Source organism: Lissotriton helveticus, chromosome 2_2, assembly GCF_964261635.1.
Source record: "Lissotriton helveticus chromosome 2_2, aLisHel1.1, whole genome shotgun sequence".
NCBI classification, from domain to species: Eukaryota; Metazoa; Chordata; class Amphibia; order Caudata; family Salamandridae; genus Lissotriton; species Lissotriton helveticus.
Window position 1 is genome coordinate 524,207,222 of NC_136060.1, and position 20,704 is coordinate 524,227,925.

General features: G+C 53.3%; 1 protein-coding gene across 1 annotated transcript in view; it reads left to right on the forward strand.

Annotated features, from left to right (window-relative positions):
• Nucleotides 1-696: 696 nt before the first annotated feature.
• The window catches only part of LOC144821933 (uncharacterized), an 80,582-nt gene continuing 60,574 nt past the window's right edge, over nucleotides 697-20,704 (forward strand). The window contains exons 1-2 of the mRNA XM_078679082.1: nucleotides 697-794; nucleotides 4,623-4,742. Coding sequence (XP_078535208.1) covers nucleotides 743-794; nucleotides 4,623-4,742 — 172 coding nt within the window. The 5' untranslated portion in view covers nucleotides 697-742. The remainder of the gene's footprint in view (nucleotides 795-4,622; nucleotides 4,743-20,704) is intronic.

A 20,704-nucleotide genomic window follows, 5' to 3' on the forward strand; every position in this document is an offset into this window, starting at 1 on the left:
AATCACAATAGTGCTTTGATAGTGTAGGTTAACCCTACTACAGCGGAACAAATACTCTGTACATTAGTACTCTGATAGGACAGGAGCAACAGCAGCGAAGAGGGCACAGATGCAGATCAATTACTAAGCATATTGAAAAAACCCAAACAAGACTTTAATGACCTCTTACAAAATTGATTTTATATGGAAAATATATATAGTCAACCAAACATGTCAAAGGAAGCCCAACAGTTAGCAACTTTAAATGTAAACCCTGTAGTTGGTGACATTCTCAACAAAAAACTCAAACCTATCTTCCTAAAAAATAGTTATTAATAAAACACATTTTGTTCCTGTTTAGTAACCAGGTATTGTAGCAATCTGCATCTCGGGTGGAAATGCCTTACGTTTTCTTTGAATGGTTTACCCATGAAATATATCAGGGCCTTAATGAGGTAACTTACATCAAAAATAAAAGGTCAAATGCTGCTAGAAGCCCTCAGTGAGAAGAGCTTTTAGGATGTATTTACTCATGAGGTGTGCAGTGCATCAGCTCACAAGTCTGTTTTGCAGAAGGGCTGTCTCAGAAGCGCATCCAATCACAGTGAGGGTCATCCGTTTTTTACTTTGTGGGCGGCTCAGGTGGCCCCTGACCCCACCCCTTTGCACAGTATAAAAAGCCCTGTCCTCAGTAGTGGCTGTGTAGAAGACAAGCTCAGCTGCTCCAGCCCACACTCTGCCACTCAACCTACTCCAGGGCACCATGAGGACTCTCCTCACAGCTGCGGTCCTGCTCTGCGCACTCAATGCCGGAGGTAAGAGGACTCACTCATTCATTCATTCATTCATTCCCCACAGTCGTCCAGGAGCTCCACAGGGACAAAGTAATGATTCAGTGGTGTCTGAGAAGCACTTAAGTCAGCCGGAAAAAGGAGGTAGTGCTTCCCTCTGAGAACCCTTAGAACCCGTTCCTTTACACCCCGCTTCAAATCAATGTTGAGTCCTACCTTTGGCACCCGAAAGGCTCTTTTCAAATATAAGGGGGGGTTCTTGTTTAAAAAAAAAAAAAAGTCCTAGAAGTCGCTGACCTACAGTTATGTTGTCTCCCCAGGGCGAGACGGAGGGTATTGGGGATTGTATGTAGGTTTTACCACATAATTGCTACACTATGATAACTGCTTATCCTATACATTATCCTATACATGTGATGACCGACCTGCGGACACCCCCATTTGCCAAAATCCATGGGTTTTGCATGGGAACACCCATGCTCCATTCACAGAATACCTCTCTGGGGCAGAGTCACGCAATGCAGCTTTATGGTACTTTGGATTTATCAAGGCCACTAGGGCTAAACAAGGTGGCCTTGCATGTCAAGGATTGCAAAAGCTAACAACCCTTGATTTATATGCGCTAATATGTCTCTTAATGGCAAGATATCTCGCTGGAGACCCCCCCAGCACCGACCGAGACTTGCATGTCCCTTCCTTGTCCAGCAGTGAGGGTCCGTCCTGGATGGCACCTCAGACGGACTTGAGCCTGGGTCGGTGGTGTATAGTTAACATTCAGTTTCCCTCTTGGAGTAGTTTCCTCTTCATGTGTAAGCGTCAGAGGTTGCCTGACTTATAGGTGTTGTAGTTTTTCTTGTGGTTGATTTGTAGGTGGTGGGAGCTCGGATCACCTTTTAAAAGTTAATAGTCCAAAAATCTCAATGTAGGATCTATTGGGACCCTCTGGCTCATGCTTCGTGGCCGGTCACGCAGACTTCTCTCCCCCATATATATTTGGACATGCCTATCCTGCCAGAATCTATCTGGGGAAATAGTTATCGCATAGTTTGTAATTCAAGATGAAAATGTACCACCTTGTTTGTAATTAGTGTCACAGAGAGTGAGCTATTTACCACTACTGAAAAAATTCAGGCTCCAGGGTCTAATCGACAGAACCTTAAAAAATCTGTTCCTAAGAATCGGTAAATAAATGGGGAATTTGATGCATTAAGCACCAAAATCTGTATATCTGGGTATTTATCATGTATTTGACACCTGTCAAAACTAGTCAGGTTTGAAGTGCTGAATTACAATGGTGTGTGTGGGGTTTGAAAGTCAAGGTCAGCTCTAGGGTGGTGTGACTGATGCCACTGCACCTGGCGCTGATATTAAGTGGAGGCACTGTGGGCTTTGTTTACTTATTTTTGACAGAGGGCAGCGCCACAAGCCTTCCTGCTTCGCTGCCCTACATCAAAAGGAAAGGGCAGAAATGGTGCAATCCTGCCCTCTTTTATTGCGCTGGTGCTCAAATGACTGTCTTGCAACTAGGCAGGTGCCCCTGCAATGAAGCGTTGTTATTGGCCGGAGCGTTGTGGATCGGCCCTCAGAGAAGGAATGAATGGTGATGAACCTCTCCAGGATCGGATGTATGTCACTACAACGCATGCTTTTACAACGCATGCCATTACGACACAGGTTTTACAACGCAAGTCGTTACAACGACTTGCGTTGGGGTGTGCTGGATAGTGGAATAGTTTAATTTACTATTCCAACTCCAGTCCCCGTGGATAGTAGGGAAGGTGTTGGATAGTAATTAAACTATTCCCTATCCTAGAGCGCCCTCCAGCGCAATTGGTTGTAATGACTTGCGTTGTAAAAGTTTCGTCGTAATGGTAGTGCGTTGTAAAAGTTGCGTTGTAAAGGATGTTTCCCACCAGGATCTGCAAGCAATCATGTACACTTAGGGAGTTCAAACCATTCCTCCCCTTCTCTGGCCAGCCCCAACCCCCTGGGGGATACCTTTTTATTATTTTATTTTTCCTTTTGAGCAGTAGTGTGACTATCCGTCATCTTAGAAGAGGAGATTTCCGTTCTTATTATTAAAGGGTACCCCCAACCATGTTGTTATGTTATAAATTCTGAGATTGTGCTTCTGCAGACTAATCACTATTAAACTATTGTGCCTGCCTGTATGGATGAAATGTAACTCCTGAGGTTTTGTAAATTACGAATTCGTTCGTGCTCAGCCTCCATTTTGTAATCGCCGCCATTTTGTGTTGCCCTCACTCAGGCAACGCGGCGAACGCGATGTTTTTGTCGTTTCTGCCTTCACGTGTCAGGTGGCTTCTTTGCCTATGTTTACTAACGAGTGTCAGGGTCTGGCCGAGTACACTAACTGTCTGAGCTGATTAATCTCCGTCCGGACTATTTGTTGGTTCACACCATTCTTTCCTCCAGGTTATCTTATCTGCTGTCCTTCGCTACATGTCTCATACATTCTCCTGTTTCACGATTGTCCTTCTACAACATGCAGCTGTGTTTTCTTTACTTGTAAATCGGATTGTGTGGATTCACTTGTAATTTACTCAAGGGGTTGAGTGACAAACATAACCGGGAAACTTGAGTTGCTTTAGACTTAAAGCATTGTTTATAACGTTTGTCTATGTCGCATGCTCTCGTGTGATTGTATTTTGCATTGTACTGTATCGTATATAAACCTGTGCGCCACGGAGTTAAGTGGCAGTCTCTATTGAACCTCGTTTTACAGACCACTTCTAAGACCACTGTACTAGCTGCAGCTAATAAAAACTATCTTCTACGCCAGACGAAGAGTCCGTGTCTCTGTATCTGACAAGGCAGGTGAATCCAGGGGATTTCAGGCGTACCCTGCGCCGCCGGGCCTTAAGGCTGAGGTTCTCCACTCCTACAACTTGTAGTCCTCTGTTTTATAGAACATTTCCTATATGCTGATTTACACACATATGATTATGGTCTCTCTGTAGTGTGAATGGGATGTAAAGTGCTCTGACACCCTACACTGGTATGAGGGGCGCTATACTAATTAAATGCATCTTAGAAAAAGTGTTTCTGGAGATTTAGAGGCACTGTTAAAGGGTGGTAGTGAGAGAATCCGTGGCGGATGTGATCAGTGTAGTACGTCTACAAACAGTGTTACACCGGGTGCCACCAGGGCTAAAGCCAGCTCTGTTGAATGTCTGGGACTGTTAACTTTAGAACACGTGTTGTAATTGTAAACCCAATGAGAGCAGGGCTTTTATATATGAACCCAAACGCACCAGATGCCTTAGTGACAATGATGGATGTCAAAAAGCATCGTCCACGGAGGTGCCCACTGAGGGAAGCGTCGTTTACAACGCGGTGTTTACACCGCACGACATTTTCCACGCAGCTATTACAACGCAAGTCGTTATTACGACTTGCGCTGGATGGCGCTGTGGGATAAGGAATGTTGTCATTTTATATTCCAACACCTTCCCTACTGTTACGAGGACTGGTGTTGGAATATAAAATTATAAAATTCCTAAATCCGCGCCCTCCAATGCAAGTTGTAGTAACGACTTGCGTTGTAAAATCTGCGATGTCAAGTACCGCGATCTAAAAGATCGCGTTGTACTGACATACATCCGTCCACTGATGTCCCACTGACACCTCTCTGGAAAGGACAGCCCTTGTGTTTCAGACCTAGGACACCTTCATTTCTTTAATTATGATTCTTTGTTGAGTCATTACAGTGAGAATGTGTTATAATTTCTGCTTTGGAAGGCAAGACTTTGTAAATTTCCATTGCCAATTTTTTCAATTAAAAACATTATGTATAGAAATCTAGGAAATAAGGACTATTTTTCATTTCAGTGAATTGCCTACTTTGCGAGAAGTGCTTCTCTGTGGGCACTACCACCTGCTCCGGTATTTACAGACTTTGCCCCGCGGACGTCACTCACTGCGTGCAAGGTCTCGAGAACTCTACAATAAGTAAGTGTCAAGAGCCAAAGAGTGGATTTTTGAAATGTGGATGCTGTGGCACCCTTCGTGCCATGGTTGGCTCTACCCCAAGCTTCAGTGTGACGGACAGCAATCCATGCTGCTAATTTGTCTTACGCCCGATGGCGATTGGTTAATGCGTGCTCCGTTCTTTAAAATACCTCTTTCACCAACCACAGCTCTCTAATTTCTTCAGAGTGAGGTATTTTTTAATCTCACGAAGGAAATCCGTTTTGTTTTTAGTCTAATTTGAATAAGTGCGGGTTGAAACTAAGACCTTGGAACTGGGTTTATTAATGACCCTAGATGCATGAGGACATCAGCGTCATGCATCGTTACTCATGGAATCTTCCAAATTTTGAAGAATACTTAATTGTTGAGTGTTGCAGAATATAATGAAGAAGGTTGCAATGGCTTTATTTACATTTTTGCACCATATCTGGGGAGAAAGTTCCCAATTCATTGACTGTCTGTTGGATCACTGGGTGTGGGATTGGTGAGACGACTGTGATGTGTTCATTCAGTCAGCATGCCTGCGAGTGAGGATACACATATGTTTAGAAATTTATTTATGTTGTTGTTGTTTTTTTCACAGATGTAGAACACTCTGACATGAGAGTGCTTGCACATGAGAGTCACAGTGCATCGATTACAAGTTTGTAATTTTCTTCTTGTCTATCTACCTGGTTTGAAGTAGGTGCCTTAGTGTGCACCTCCTCACAGCTAAGAATATATACTGGTCCTGAGGAATGCTGAGCCGAGTTTGGGCTCGATAGCTGAAACATGTCGACCTTTTTTCCAGGACATTGGGATCAAATTTACACGACCTTTTACATGTCCGATTGTTCACTTTGTTTTTAATTGGGTTAGAACTACCCCTTTATTAAAAAATCTTTTGTTGAGGGAGTAGTCAACACTCATTTTAACTAGCACTTATTTCTGGTATTATTCACGTACTAACAAACTGGAACCCGATGAAGACAACTGGCTACCTGCCTTGTGTGGGTGCCTGAGGGTTCCTTCTTTTCCTCACTATGTGCGCATTGAAGTACACACTCCCCGGATTTTTCATACACTCACGGGCGGTGGTGGTGGAATAAGTTTCTGACCCCCCTCTTCGCCGTTGTAGTTTTTTGTGTTATTAAGGTACTCTTCTGTTGTTTGTTAGATTGAGGTATTTACAGCACATGTTAAATACCTCCAATTTTGAGTTTTCAACAAGAAAAAGAGGCATACCATCAGTATCCCTCAGCAGGCCACCATTCATGTGATGGCCACCATTCTTAATGGGTCTTGAATTCTGACCTACCTCATTAATATTCATGCAAACAGTCTCTATGTGACCCATTAGGTTTTGCTAATTAAAAAATACATGTTTCATACATTAAGAATGATGATTACCAAATATCAATTTTGAAGAAAAAAATACTATTTGGAAATAATTGTTCTTAATGTTCCTGCATTTACCCTCTAAGAGTCTTTCCATGCTGCAGCTCTGTTACTCCACCACCGGGACACACACAGCTCTGTTCATGCATCTCATCCCTTCCCCACAGCTGCAGCTCTGTTACTCTACCACCGGGACACACACAGCTCTGTCCACGCATCTCATCCCTTCCCTCCAGCTGCAGCTCTGTTACTCAACCACCGGGACACACACAGCTCTGTCCACGCACCTCATCACTGCCCCACAGCTGCAGCTCTGCTGCTCCACCACCAGGACACACACACAGCTCTGTTCATGCATCTCATCCCTTCCACACAGCTGCAGCTCTGTTACTCAACCACCGGGACACACACAGCTCTGTTCATGCATCTCATCCCTTCCACACAGCTGCAGCTCTGTTACTCAACCACCGGGACACACACAGCTCTGTTCATGCATCTCATCCCTTCCTTACAGCTGCAGCTCTGTTACTCAACCACCAGGACACACACAGCTCTGTCCATGCATCTCATCCCTTCCCCACAGCTGCAGCTCTGCTGCTCCACCACCAGGACACACACAGCTCAGTCCACGCATCTCATCCCTTCCCTACAGCTGCAGCTCTGTTACTCCACCACCGGGACACACACAGCTCTGTCCACGCATCTCATCCCGTCCCTCCAGCTGCAGCTCTGCTCCACCACCGGGACACACACAGCTCTATTCATGCATGTCATCCCTTCCCTACAGCTGCACCTCTGTTACTCAACCACCGGGACACACACAGCTCTTTCCATGCATCTCATCCCTTCCCTCCAGCTGCAGCTCTGTTACTCAACCACCAGGACACACACAGCTCTGTTCATGCATCTCATCCCTTCCCTTCAGCTGCAGCTCTGTTACTCAACCACCAGGACACACACAGCTCTGTTCACGCATCTCATCCCTTCCCTTCAGCTGCAGCTCTCCTACTCCACCACCGGGGCACACACAGCTCCGTCGATGCATCTCATCCCTTCCCTCCAGCTGCAGCTCTGTTACTCCATCACCAGGACACACACAGCTCTGTCCATGCATCTCATCCCTTCCCTCCAGCTGCAGCTCTGTTACTCCATGACCAGGACACACACAGCTCTGTCCATGCATTTCATCCCTTCCCTCCAGCTGCAGCTCTGTTACTCCATCACCAGGACACACACAGCTCTGTCCATGCATCTCATCCCTTCCCTCCAGCTGCAGCTCTGTTACTCCATCACCAGGACACACACAGCTCTGTCCATGCATCTCATCCCTTCCCTCCAGCTGCAGATCTGTTACTCCATCACCAGGACACACACAGCTCTGTTCATGCATCTCATCCCTTCCCTCCAGCTGCAGCTCTGCTGCTCCACCACCGGGACACACACAGCTCTGTCCACGCATCTCATCCCGTCCCTCCAGCTGCAGCTCTGCTCCACCACCGGGACACACACAGCTCTGTTCATGCATCTCATCCCTCCCCCACAGCTGCAGCTCTGTTACTCCACCAACAGGAGACACACAGCTCTGTCCATGCATCTCATCCCTTCCCTACAGCTGCAGCTCTGCTGCTCCACCACCGGGACACACACAGCTCTGTCCACGCATCTCATCCCTTCCCTCCAGCTGCAGCTCTGTTACTCAACCACCGGGACACACACAGCTCTGTCCAAGCACCTCATCCCTTCCCCACAGCTGCAGCTCCGCTGCTCCACCACCAGGACACACACAGCTCTGTTCATGCATCTCATCCCTTCCCCACAGCTGCAGCTCTGCTGCTCCACCACCGGGACACACACAGCTCTGCCAATGCATCTCATCCCTTCCCTCCAGCTGCAGCTCTGTTACTCAACCACCGGGACACACACAGCTCTGTCCAAGCACCTCATCCCTTCCCCACAGCTGCAGCTCCGCTGCTCCACCACCAGGACACACACAGCTCTGTTCATGCATCTCATCCCTTCCCCACAGCTGCAGCTCTGCTGCTCCACCACCGGGACACACACAGCTCTGCCAATGCATCTCATCCCTTCCCTCCAGCTGCAGCTCTTTTACTCAACCACCGGGACACACACAGCTCTGTTCATGCATCTCATCCCTTCCTTACAGCTGCAGCTCTGTTACTCAACCACCAGGACACACACAGCTCTGTTCATGCATCTCATCCCTTCCCCACAGCTGCAGCTCTGCTGCTCCACCACCGGGACACACACAGCTCTGCCAATGCATCTCATCCCTTCCCTCCAGCTGCAGCTCTGTTACTCAACCACCAGGACACACACAGCTCTGTCCATGCATCTCATCCCTTCCCTCCAGCTGCAGCTCTGCTCAACCACCGGGACACACACAGCTCAGTTCATGCATCTCATCCCTTCCCTCCAGCTGCAGCTCTGTTACTCAACCACCGGGACACACACAGCTCTGTCCATGCATCTCATCCCTTCCCTCCAGCAACAGCACTGCTGCTCCACCACCGGGACACACACAGCTCTGTTCATGCATTTCATCCCTTCCCCACAGATGCAGCTCTGCTGCTCCACCACCGGGACACACACAGCTCTGTTCATGCATCTCATCCCTTCCTTACAGCTGCAGCTCTGTTACTCAACCACCGGGACACACACAGCTCTGTCCAAGCATCTCATCCCTTCCCTTCAGCTGCAGCTCTGCTGCTCCACCACCGGGACACACACAGCTCTGTCTACGCACCTCATCCCTTCCCTCCAGCAACAGCTCTGCTGCTCCACCACTGGGACACACACAGCTCTGTTCATGCATTTCATCCCTTCCCCACAGCTGCAGCTCTGTTACTCCACCACCGGGACACAAACAGCTCTGTCCATGCATCTCTTCCTTTCCTTACAGCTGCAGCTCTGCTGCTCCACCACCAGGACACACACAGCTCTGTCCACGCATCTCATCCCTTCCACACAGCTGCAGCTCTGCTGCTCCACCACCAGGACACACACAGCTCTGTTCATGCATCTCATCCCTTCCTTACAGCTGCAGCACTGCTGCTCCACCACCAGGACACACACAGCTCTGTCCATGCATCTCATCCCTTCCCCACAGCTGCAGCTCTGCTGCTCCACCACCGGGACACATGCAGCTCTGCTACTCCATCACCGGGACACACGCAGCTCTGTCAACGCATCTCATCCCTTCCCTACAGCTGCAGCACTGCTGCTCAACCACCGGGACACACACAGCTCTGTCCATGCATCTCATCCCTTCCCTCCAGCTGCAGCTCTGTTACTCCATCACCAGGACACACACAGCTCTGTCCATGCATCTCATCCCTTCCCTCCAGCTGCAGATCTGTTACTCCATCACCAGGACACACACAGCTCTGTTCATGCATCTCATCCCTTCCCTCCAGCTGCAGCTCTGCTGCTCCACCACCGGGACACACACAGCTCTGTCCACGCATCTCATCCCGTCCCTCCAGCTGCAGCTCTGCTCCACCACCGGGACACACACAGCTCTGTTCATGCATCTCATCCCTCCCCCACAGCTGCAGCTCTGTTACTCCACCAACGGGAGACACACAGCTCTGTCCATGCATCTCATCCCTTCCCTACAGCTGCAGCTCTGTTACTCCACCACCGGGAGGCACACAGCTCTGTCCACGCATCTCATCCCTTCCCTCCAGCTGCAGCTCTGTTACTCAACCACCGGGACACACACAGCTCTGTCCAAGCACCTCATCCCTTCCCCACAGCTGCAGCTCCGCTGCTCCACCACCAGGACACACACAGCTCTGTTCATGCATCTCATCCCTTCCCCACAGCTGCAGCTCTGCTGCTCCACCACCGGGACACACACAGCTCTGCCAATGCATCTCATCCCTTCCCTCCAGCTGCAGCTCTGTTACTCAACCACCGGGACACACACAGCTCTGTCCAAGCACCTCATCCCTTCCCCACAGCTGCAGCTCCGCTGCTCCACCACCAGGACACACACAGCTCTGTTCATGCATCTCATCCCTTCCCCACAGCTGCAGCTCTGCTGCTCCACCACCGGGACACACACAGCTCTGCCAATGCATCTCATCCCTTCCCTCCAGCTGCAGCTCTGTTACTCAACCACTGGGACACACACAGCTCTGTTCATGCATCTCATCCCTTCCTTACAGCTGCAGCTCTGTTACTCAACCACCAGGACACACACAGCTCTGTTCATGCATCTCATCCCTTCCCCACAGCTGCAGCTCTGCTGCTCCACCACCGGGACACACACAGCTCTGCCAATGCATCTCATCCCTTCCCTCCAGCTGCAGCTCTGTTACTCAACCACCAGGACACACACAGCTCTGTCCATGCATCTCATCCCTTCCCTCCAGCTGCAGCTCTGTTACTCAACCACCGGGACACACACAGCTCTGTTCATGCATCTCATCCCTTCCTTACAGCTGCAGCTCTGTTACTGCACCACCAGGACACACACAGCTCTGTCCATGCATCTCATCCCTTCCCTCCAGCAACAGCTCTGCTGCTCCACCACCGGGACACACACAGCTCTGCCAATGCATCTCATCCCTTCCCCACAGCTGCAGCTCTGCTACTCAACCACTGGGACACACACAGCTCTGTCCACGCATCTCATTCCTTCCCTCCAGCTGCAGCTCTGCTGCTCCACCACCGGGACACACACAGCTCTGTCCACGCACCTCATCCCTTCCCTCCAGCAACAGCTCTGCTGCTCCACCACCGGGACACACACAGCTCTGTTCATGCATTTCATCCCTTCCCCACAGCTGCAGCTCTGTTACTCCACCACCGGGACACAAACAGCTCTGTCCATGCATCTCTTCCTTTCCTTACAGCTGCAGCTCTGCTGCTCCACCACCAGGACACACACAGCTCTGTCCACGCATCTCATCCCTTCCACACAGCAGCAGCTCTGCTGCTCCACCACCAGGACACACACAGCTCTGTTCATGCATCTCATCCCTTCCTTACAGCTGCAGCACTGCTGCTCCACCACCAGGACACACACAGCTCTGTCCATGCATCTCATCCCTTCCCTCCAGCTGCACCTCTGTTACTCCACCGACCGGGACACACACAGCTCTGTCCATGCATCTCATCCCTTCCTTACAGCTGCAGCACTGCTGCTCCACCATCGGGACACACACAGCTCTGTTCATGCATCTCATCCCTTCCTTACAGCTGCAGCACTGCTGCTCCACCACCGGGACACACACAGCTCTGCCAATGCATCTCATCCCTTCCCCACAGCTGCAGCTCTGTTACTCCACCACCGGGACACAAACAGCTCTGTCCATGCATCTCAACCCTTCCCTCCAGCTGCAGCTCTGCTGCTCCACCACCAGGACACACGCAGCTCTGTCCACGCATCTCATCCCTTCCCCACAGCTGCAGCTCTGCTCCACCACCGGGACACACACAGCTCTGTCCATGCATCTCATCCCTTCCTTACAGCTGCAGCACTGCTGCTCCACCACCGGGACACACACAGCTCTGCCAATGCATCTCATCCCTTCCCCACAGCTGCAGCTCTGCTCAACCACCGGGACACACACAGCTCTGTCCATGCATCTCATCCCTTCCCCACAGCTGCAGCTCTGCTCCACCACCAGGACACACACAGCTCTGTCCATGCATCTCATCCCTTCCCCACAGCTGCAGCTCTGCTCCACCACCGGGACACACACAGCTCTGACCACGCTTCTCATTCCTTCCCCACAGCTGCAGCTCTGCTGCTCATCCACCGGGACACACACAGCTCTGTCCATGCATCTCATCCCTTCCTTACAGCTGCAGCTCTGCTGCTCCACCACCAGGACACACGCAGCTCTGTCCATGCATCTCATCCCTTCCTTACAGCTGCAGCTCTGCTGCTCCTCCACCAGGACACACACAGCTCTGTCCATGCATCTCATCCCTTCCCCACAGCTGCATCTCTGCTGCTCATCCACCGGGACACACACAGCTCTGTTCATGCATCTCATCCCTTCCCCACAGCTGCAGCTCTGCTGCTCCACCACCAGGACACAGACAGCTCTGTTCATGCATCTCATCCCTTCCCTCCAGCTGCAGCTCTGTTACTCAACCACCGGGGCACACACAGCTCTGTCCTTGCATCTCATCCCTTCCCCACTGCTGCAGCTCTGCTACTCCACCACCGGGACACACACAGCTCTGTCCATGCATCTCATCCCTTCCCCACAGCTGCAGCTCTGCTGCTCCACCACCGGGACACACACAGCTCTGTTCATGCATCTCATCCCTTCCCCACAGCTGCAGCTCCGCTGCTCCACCACCAGGACACAGACAGCTCTGTTCATGCATCTCATCCCTTCCCCACAGCTGCAGCTCTGCTGCTCCACCACCAGGACACAGACAGCTCTGTTCATGCATCTCATCCCTTCCCTCCAGCTGCAGCTCTGTTACTCAACCACCGGGACACACACAGCTCTGTTCATGCATCTCATCCATTCCTTACAGCTGCAGCTCTGTTACTCAACCACCAGGACACACACAGCTCTGTTCATGCATCTCATCCCTTCCCCACAGCTGCAGCTCTGCTGCTCCACCACCGGGACACACACAGCTCTGCCAATGCATCTCATCCCTTCCCTCCAGCTGCAGCTCTGTTACTCAACCACCGGGACACACACAGCTCTGTCCATGCATCTCATCCCTTCCCCACAGCTGCAGCTCTGCTGCTCCACCACCAGGACACACACAGCTCTGTTCATGCATCTCATCCCTTCCCCACAGCTGCAGCTCTGCTGCTCCACCACCGGGACACACACAGCTCTGTCCATGCATCTCATCCCTTCCTTACAGCTGCAGCACTGCTGCTCCACCACCGGGACACACACAGCTCTGTTCATGCATCTCATCCCTTCCTTACAGCTGCAGCACTGCTGCTCCACCACCGGGACACACACAGCTCTGCCAATGCATCTCATCCCTTCCCCACAGATGCAGCTCTGTTACTCCACCACCGGGACACACACAGCTCTGTCCATGCATCTCATCCCTTCCCTCCAGCTGCAGCTCTGTTACTCAACCACCGGGACACAAACAGCTCTGTCCATGCATCTCATCCTTTCCTTACAGCATTATCTCTGCTGCTCCACCACCAGGACACACACAGCTCTGTCCACGCATCTCATCCCTTCCCCACAGCTGCAGCTCTGCTGCTCCACCACCGGGACACACACAGCTCTGTTCATGCATCTCATCCCTTCCTTACAGCTGCAGCACTGCTGCTCCACCACCGGGACACACACAGCTCTGCCAATGCATCTCATCCCTTCCCCACAGCTGCAGCTCTGTTACTCCACCACCGGGACACAAACAGCTCTGTCCATGCATCTCATCCCTTCCCTCCAGCTGCAGCTCTGCTGCTCCACCACCAGGACACACGCAGCTCTGTCCACGCATCTCATCCCTTCCCCACAGCTGCAGCTCTGCTCCACCACCGGGACACACACAGCTCTGTCCATGCATCTCATCCCTTCCTTACAGCTGCAGCACTGCTGCTCCACCACCGGGACACACACAGCTCTGTCCATGCATCTCATCCCTTCCTTACAGCTGCAGCTCTGCTGCTCCACCACCGGGACACACACAGCTCTGTCCATGCATCTCATCCCTTCCTTACAGCTGCAGCTCTGCTGCTCCACCACCGGGACACACACAGCTCTGTCCATGCATCTCATCCCTTCCTTACAGCTGCAGCACTGCTGCTCCACCACCGGGACACACACAGCTCTGTTCATGCATCTCATCCCTTCCCCACAGCTGCAGCTCTGCTGCTCCACCACCGGGACACACACAGCTCTGCCAATGCATCTCATCCCTTCCCTACAGCTGCAGCTCTGCTGCTCCACCACCGGGACACACGCAGCTCTGTACATACATCTCATCCCTTCCCCACAGCTGCAGCTCTGCTGCTCCACCACCGGGACACACACAGCTCTGCCAATGCATCTCATCCCTTCCCTACAGCTGCAGCTCTGCTGCTCCACCACCGGGACACACGCAGCTCTGTACATACATCTCATCCCTTCCCCACTGCTGCAGCACTGCTGCTCCACCACCGGGACACACACAGCTCTGTCCATGCATCTCATCCCTTCCCCACAGCTGCAGCTCTGCTGCTCCACCACCGGGACACACACAGCTCTGTTCATGCATCTCATCCCTTCCCCACAGCTGCAGCTCTGCTGCTCCACCACCGGGACACACACAGCTCTGTTCATGCATCTCATCCCTTCCCTCCAGCTGCAGCTCTGCTGCACCACCGGGACACACACAGCTCTGCCAATGCATCTCATCCCTTCCCTCCAGCTGCAGCTCTGTTACTCAACCACCGGGACACACACAGCTCTGTTCATGCATCTCATCCCTTCCTTACAGCTGCAGCTCTGTTACTCAACCACCAGGACACACACAGCTCTGTTCATGCATCTCATCCCTTCCCCACAGCTGCAGCTCTGCTGCTCCACCACCGGGACACACACAGCTCTGCCAATGCATCTCATCCCTTCCCTCCAGCTGCAGCTCTGTTACTCAACCACCGGGACACACACAGCTCTGTCCATGCATCTCATCCCTTCCCCACAGCTGCAGCTCTGCTGCTCCACCACCAGGACACACACAGCTCTGTTCATGCATCTCATCCCTTCCCCACAGCTGCAGCTCTGCTGCTCCACCACCGGGACACACACAGCTCTGTCCATGCATCTCATCCCTTCCTTACAGCTGCAGCGCTGCTGCTCCACCACCGGGACACACACAGCTCTGTTCATGCATCTCATCCCTTCCTTACAGCTGCAGCACTGCTGCTCCACCACCGGGACACACACAGCTCTGCCAATGCATCTCATCCCTTCCCCACAGCTGCAGCTCTGTTACTCCACCACCGGGACACACACAGCTCTGTCCATGCATCTCATCCCTTCCCTCCAGCTGCAGCTCTGTTACTCACCACCGGGACACAAACAGCTCTGTCCATGCATCTCATCCTTTCCTTACAGCATTATCTCTGCTGCTCCACCACCAGGACACACACAGCTCTGTCCACGCATCTCATCCCTTCCCCACAGCTGCAGCTCTGCTGCTCCACCACCGGGACACACACAGCTCTGTCCATGCATCTCATCCCTTCCTTACAGCTGCAGCTCTGCTGCTCCACCACCGGGACACACACAGCTCTGTCCATGCATCTCATCCCTTCCTTACAGCTGCAGCTCTGCTGCTCCACCACCGGGACACACACAGCTCTGTCCATGCATCTCATCCCTTCCCCACAGCTGCAGCTCTGCTGCTCCACCACCGGGACACACTCAGCTCTGTCCATGCATCTCATCCCTTCCTTACAGCTGCAGCACTGCTGCTCCACCACCGGGACACACACAGCTCTGTTCATGCATCTCATCCCTTCCCCACAGCTGCAGCTCCGCTGCTCCACCACCAGGACACAGACAGCTCTGTTCATGCATCTCATCCCTTCCCCACAGCTGCAGCTCTGCTGCTCCACCACCGGGACACACACAGCTCTGCCAATGCATCTCATCCCTTCCCTCCAGCTGCAGCTCTGTTACTCAACCACCAGGACACACACAGCTCTGTTCATGCATCTCATCCCTTCCCCACAGCTGCAGCTCTGTTACTCACCACCGGGACACAAACAGCTCTGTCCATGCATCTCATCCTTTCCTTACAGCATTATCTCTGCTGCTCCACCACCAGGACACACACAGCTCTGTCCACGCATCTCATCCCTTCCCCACAGCTGCAGCTCTGCTGCTCCACCACCGGGACACACACAGCTCTGTCCATGCATCTCATCCCTTCCTTACAGCTGCAGCTCTGCTGCTCCACCACCGGGACACACACAGCTCTGTCCATGCATCTCATCCCTTCCTTACAGCTGCAGCTCTGCTGCTCCACCACCGGGACACACACAGCTCTGTCCATGCATCTCATCCCTTCCCCACAGCTGCAGCTCTGCTGCTCCACCACCGGGACACACTCAGCTCTGTCCATGCATCTCATCCCTTCCTTACAGCTGCAGCACTGCTGCTCCACCACCGGGACACACACAGCTCTGTTCATGCATCTCATCCCTTCCCCACAGCTGCAGCTCCGCTGCTCCACCACCAGGACACAGACAGCTCTGTTCATGCATCTCATCCCTTCCCCACAGCTGCAGCTCTGCTGCTCCACCACCGGGACACACACAGCTCTGCCAATGCATCTCATCCCTTCCCTCCAGCTGCAGCTCTGTTACTCAACCACCAGGACACACACAGCTCTGTTCATGCATCTCATCCCTTCCCCACAGCTGCAGCTCTGCTGCTCCACCACCGGGACACACACAGCTCTGCCAATGCATCTCATCCCTTCCCTCCAGCTGCAGCTCTGTTACTCAACCACCGGGACACACACAGCTCTGTCCATGCATCTCATCCCTTCCCCACAGCTGCAGCTCTGCTGCTCCACCACCAGGACACACACAGCTCTGTTCATGCATCTCATCCCTTCCCCACAGCTGCAGCTCTGCTGCTCCACCACCGGGACACACACAGCTCTGTCCATGCATCTCATCCCTTCCTTACAGCTGCAGCGCTGCTGCTCCACCACCGGGACACACACAGCTCTGTTCATGCATCTCATCCCTTCCTTACAGCTGCAGCACTGCTGCTCCACCACCGGGACACACACAGCTCTGCCAATGCATCTCATCCCTTCCCCACAGCAGCAGCTCTGTTACTCCACCACCGGGACACACACAGCTCTGTCCATGCATCTCATCCCTTCCCTCCAGCTGCAGCTCTGTTACTCACCACCGGGACACAAACAGCTCTGTCCATGCATCTCATCCTTTCCTTACAGCATTATCTCTGCTGCTCCACCACCAGGACACACACAGCTCTGTCCACGCATCTCATCCCTTCCCCACAGCTGCAGCTCTGCTGCTCCACCACCGGGACACACACAGCTCTGTCCATGCATCTCATCCCTTCCTTACAGCTGCAGCTCTGCTGCTCCACCACCGGGACACACACAGCTCTGTCCATGCATCTCATCCCTTCCTTACAGCTGCAGCTCTGCTGCTCCACCACCGGGACACACACAGCTCTGTCCATGCATCTCATCCCTTCCTTACAGCTGCAGCACTGCTGCTCCACCACCGGGACACACACAGCTATGTTCATGCATCTCATCCCTTCCCCACAGCTGCAGCTCTGCTGCTCCACCACCGGGACACACACAGCTCTGCCAATGCATCTCATCCCTTCCCTACAGCTGCAGCTCTGCTGCTCCACCACCGGGACACACGCAGCTCTGTACATACATCTCATCCCTTCCCCACTGCTGCAGCACTGCTACTCCACCACCGGGACACACACAGCTCTGTTCATGCATCTCATCCCTTCCCCACAGCTGCAGCTCTGCTGCTCCACCACCGGGACACACACAGCTCTGTTCATGCATCTCATCCCTTCCCCACAGCTGCAGCTCTGCTGCTCCACTGGGACACACACAGCTCTGTCCATGCATCTCATCCCTTCCCCACAGCTGCAGCTCTGCTGCTCCATCACCGGGGCACAAACAGCTCTGTCCATGCATCTCATCCTTTCCTTACAGCTGCAGCTCTGCTGCTCCACCACCAGGACACACAGCTCTGTTCATGCATCTCAACCCTTCCCTCCAGCTGCAGCTCTGTTACTCCACCACCAGGACACACACAGCTCTGTCCATGCATCTCATCCCTTCCCTCTAGCTGCACCTCTGCTACTCCACCACCGGGGCACACACAGCTCTGTCCACGCATCTTATCCCTTCCCTCCAGCTGCAGCTCTGCTCCACCACCTGGACACACACAGCTCTTTCCATGCATCTCATCCCTCCCCCACAGCTGCAGCTCTGCTGCTCCACCAACGGGAGACACACAGCTCTGTCCATGCATCTCATCCCTTCCCTCCAGCTGCAGCTCTGCTGCTCCACCACCGGGACACACACAGCTCTGTCCATGCATCTCATCCCTTCCCTCCAGCTGCAGCTCTGCTGCTCCACCACCGGGACACACACAGCTCTATCCACGCATCTAATCCCTTCCCCACAGCTGCAGCTCTGCTGCTCCACCACCGGGACACACACAGCTCTGTTCATGCATCTCATCCCTTCCCCTTCCCCACAGCTGCAGCTCTGTTACTCCACCACCGGGACACACACAGCTCTATCCACGCATGTAATCCCTTCCCTCCAGCTGCACCTCTGCTGCTCCACCACCGGGACACACACACAGCTCTGTCCACGCATCTAATCCCTTCCCTCCAGCTGCAGCTCTGTTACTCCACCACCGGGGCACACACAGCTCCGTCGATGCATCTCATCCCTTCCCCACAGCTGCAGCTCTGCTCCACCACCGGGACACACACAGCTCTGTCCATGCATCTCATCCCGTCCCTCCAGCTGCAGCTCTGTTACTCAACCACCGGGACACACAGAGCTCTATTCATGCATGTCATCCCTTCCCCACAGCTGCAGCTCTGCTGCTCCACCACCGGGACACACACAGCTCTGTTCATGCATCTCATCCCTTCCCTACAGCTGCAGCTCTGTTACTCCACCACCGGGACACACACAGCTCTGTCCACGCATCTCATCCCGTCCCTCCAGCTGCAGCTCTGCTCCACCACCGGGACACACACAGCTCTATTCATGCATGTCATCCCTTCCCTACAGCTGCACCTCTGTTACTCAACCACCGGGACACACACAGCTCTTTCCATGCATCTCATCCCTTCCCTCCAGCTGCAGCTCTGTTACTCAACCACCAGGACACACACAGCTCTGTTCATGCATCTCATCCCTTCCCTTCAGCTGCAGCTCTGTTACTCAACCACCAGGACACACACAGCTCTGTTCACGCATCTCATCCCTTCCCTTCAGCTGCAGCTCTCCTACTCCACCACCGGGGCACACACAGCTCCGTCGATGCATCTCATCCCTTCCCTCCAGCTGCAGCTCTGTTACTCCATCACCAGGACACACACAGCTCTGTCCATGCATCTCATCCCTTCCCTCCAGCTGCAGCTCTGTTACTCCATGACCAGGACACACACAGCTCTGTCCATGCATTTCATCCCTTCCCTCCAGCTGCAGCTCTGTTACTCCATCACCAGGACACACACAGCTCTGTCCATGCATCTCATCCCTTCCCTCCAGCTGCAGCTCTGTTACTCCATCACCAGGACACACACAGCTCTGTCCATGCATCTCATCCCTTCCCTCCAGCTGCAGATCTGTTACTCCATCACCAGGACACACACAGCTCTGTTCATGCATCTCATCCCTTCCCTCCAGCTGCAGCTCTGCTGCTCCACCACCGGGACACACACAGCTCTGTCCACGCATCTCATCCCGTCCCTCCAGCTGCAGCTCTGCTCCACCACCGGGACACACACAGCTCTGTTCATGCATCTCATCCCTCCCCCACAGCTGCAGCTCTGTTACTCCACCAACAGGAGACACACAGCTCTGTCCATGCATCTCATCCCTTCCCTACAGCTGCAGCTCTGCTGCTCCACCACCGGGACACACACAGCTCTGTCCACGCATCTCATCCCTTCCCTCCAGCTGCAGCTCTGTTACTCAACCACCGGGACACACACAGCTCTGTCCAAGCACCTCATCCCTTCCCCACAGCTGCAGCTCCGCTGCTCCACCACCAGGACACACACAGCTCTGTTCATGCATCTCATCCCTTCCCCACAGCTGCAGCTCTGCTGCTCCACCACCGGGACACACACAGCTCTGCCAATGCATCTCATCCCTTCCCTCCAGCTGCAGCTCTGTTACTCAACCACCGGGACACACACAGCTCTGTCCAAGCACCTCATCCCTTCCCCACAGCTGCAGCTCCGCTGCTCCACCACCAGGACACACACAGCTCTGTTCATGCATCTCATCCCTTCCCCACAGCTGCAGCTCTGCTGCTCCACCACCGGGACACACACAGCTCTGCCAATGCATCTCATCCCTTCCCTCCAGCTGCAGCTCTTTTACTCAACCACCGGGACACACACAGCTCTGTTCATGCATCTCATCCCTTCCTTACAGCTGCAGCTCTGTTACTCAACCACCAGGACACACACAGCTCTGTTCATGCATCTCATCCCTTCCCCACAGCTGCAGCTCTGCTGCTCCACCACCGGGACACACACAGCTCTGCCAATGCATCTCATCCCTTCCCTCCAGCTGCAGCTCTGTTACTCAACCACCAGGACACACACAGCTCTGTCCATGCATCTCATCCCTTCCCTCCAGCTGCAGCTCTGCTCAACCACCGGGACACACACAGCTCAGTTCATGCATCTCATCCCTTCCCTCCAGCTGCAGCTCTGTTACTCAACCACCGGGACACACACAGCTCTGTCCATGCATCTCATCCCTTCCCTCCAGCAACAGCACTGCTGCTCCACCACCGGGACACACACAGCTCTGTTCATGCATTTCAT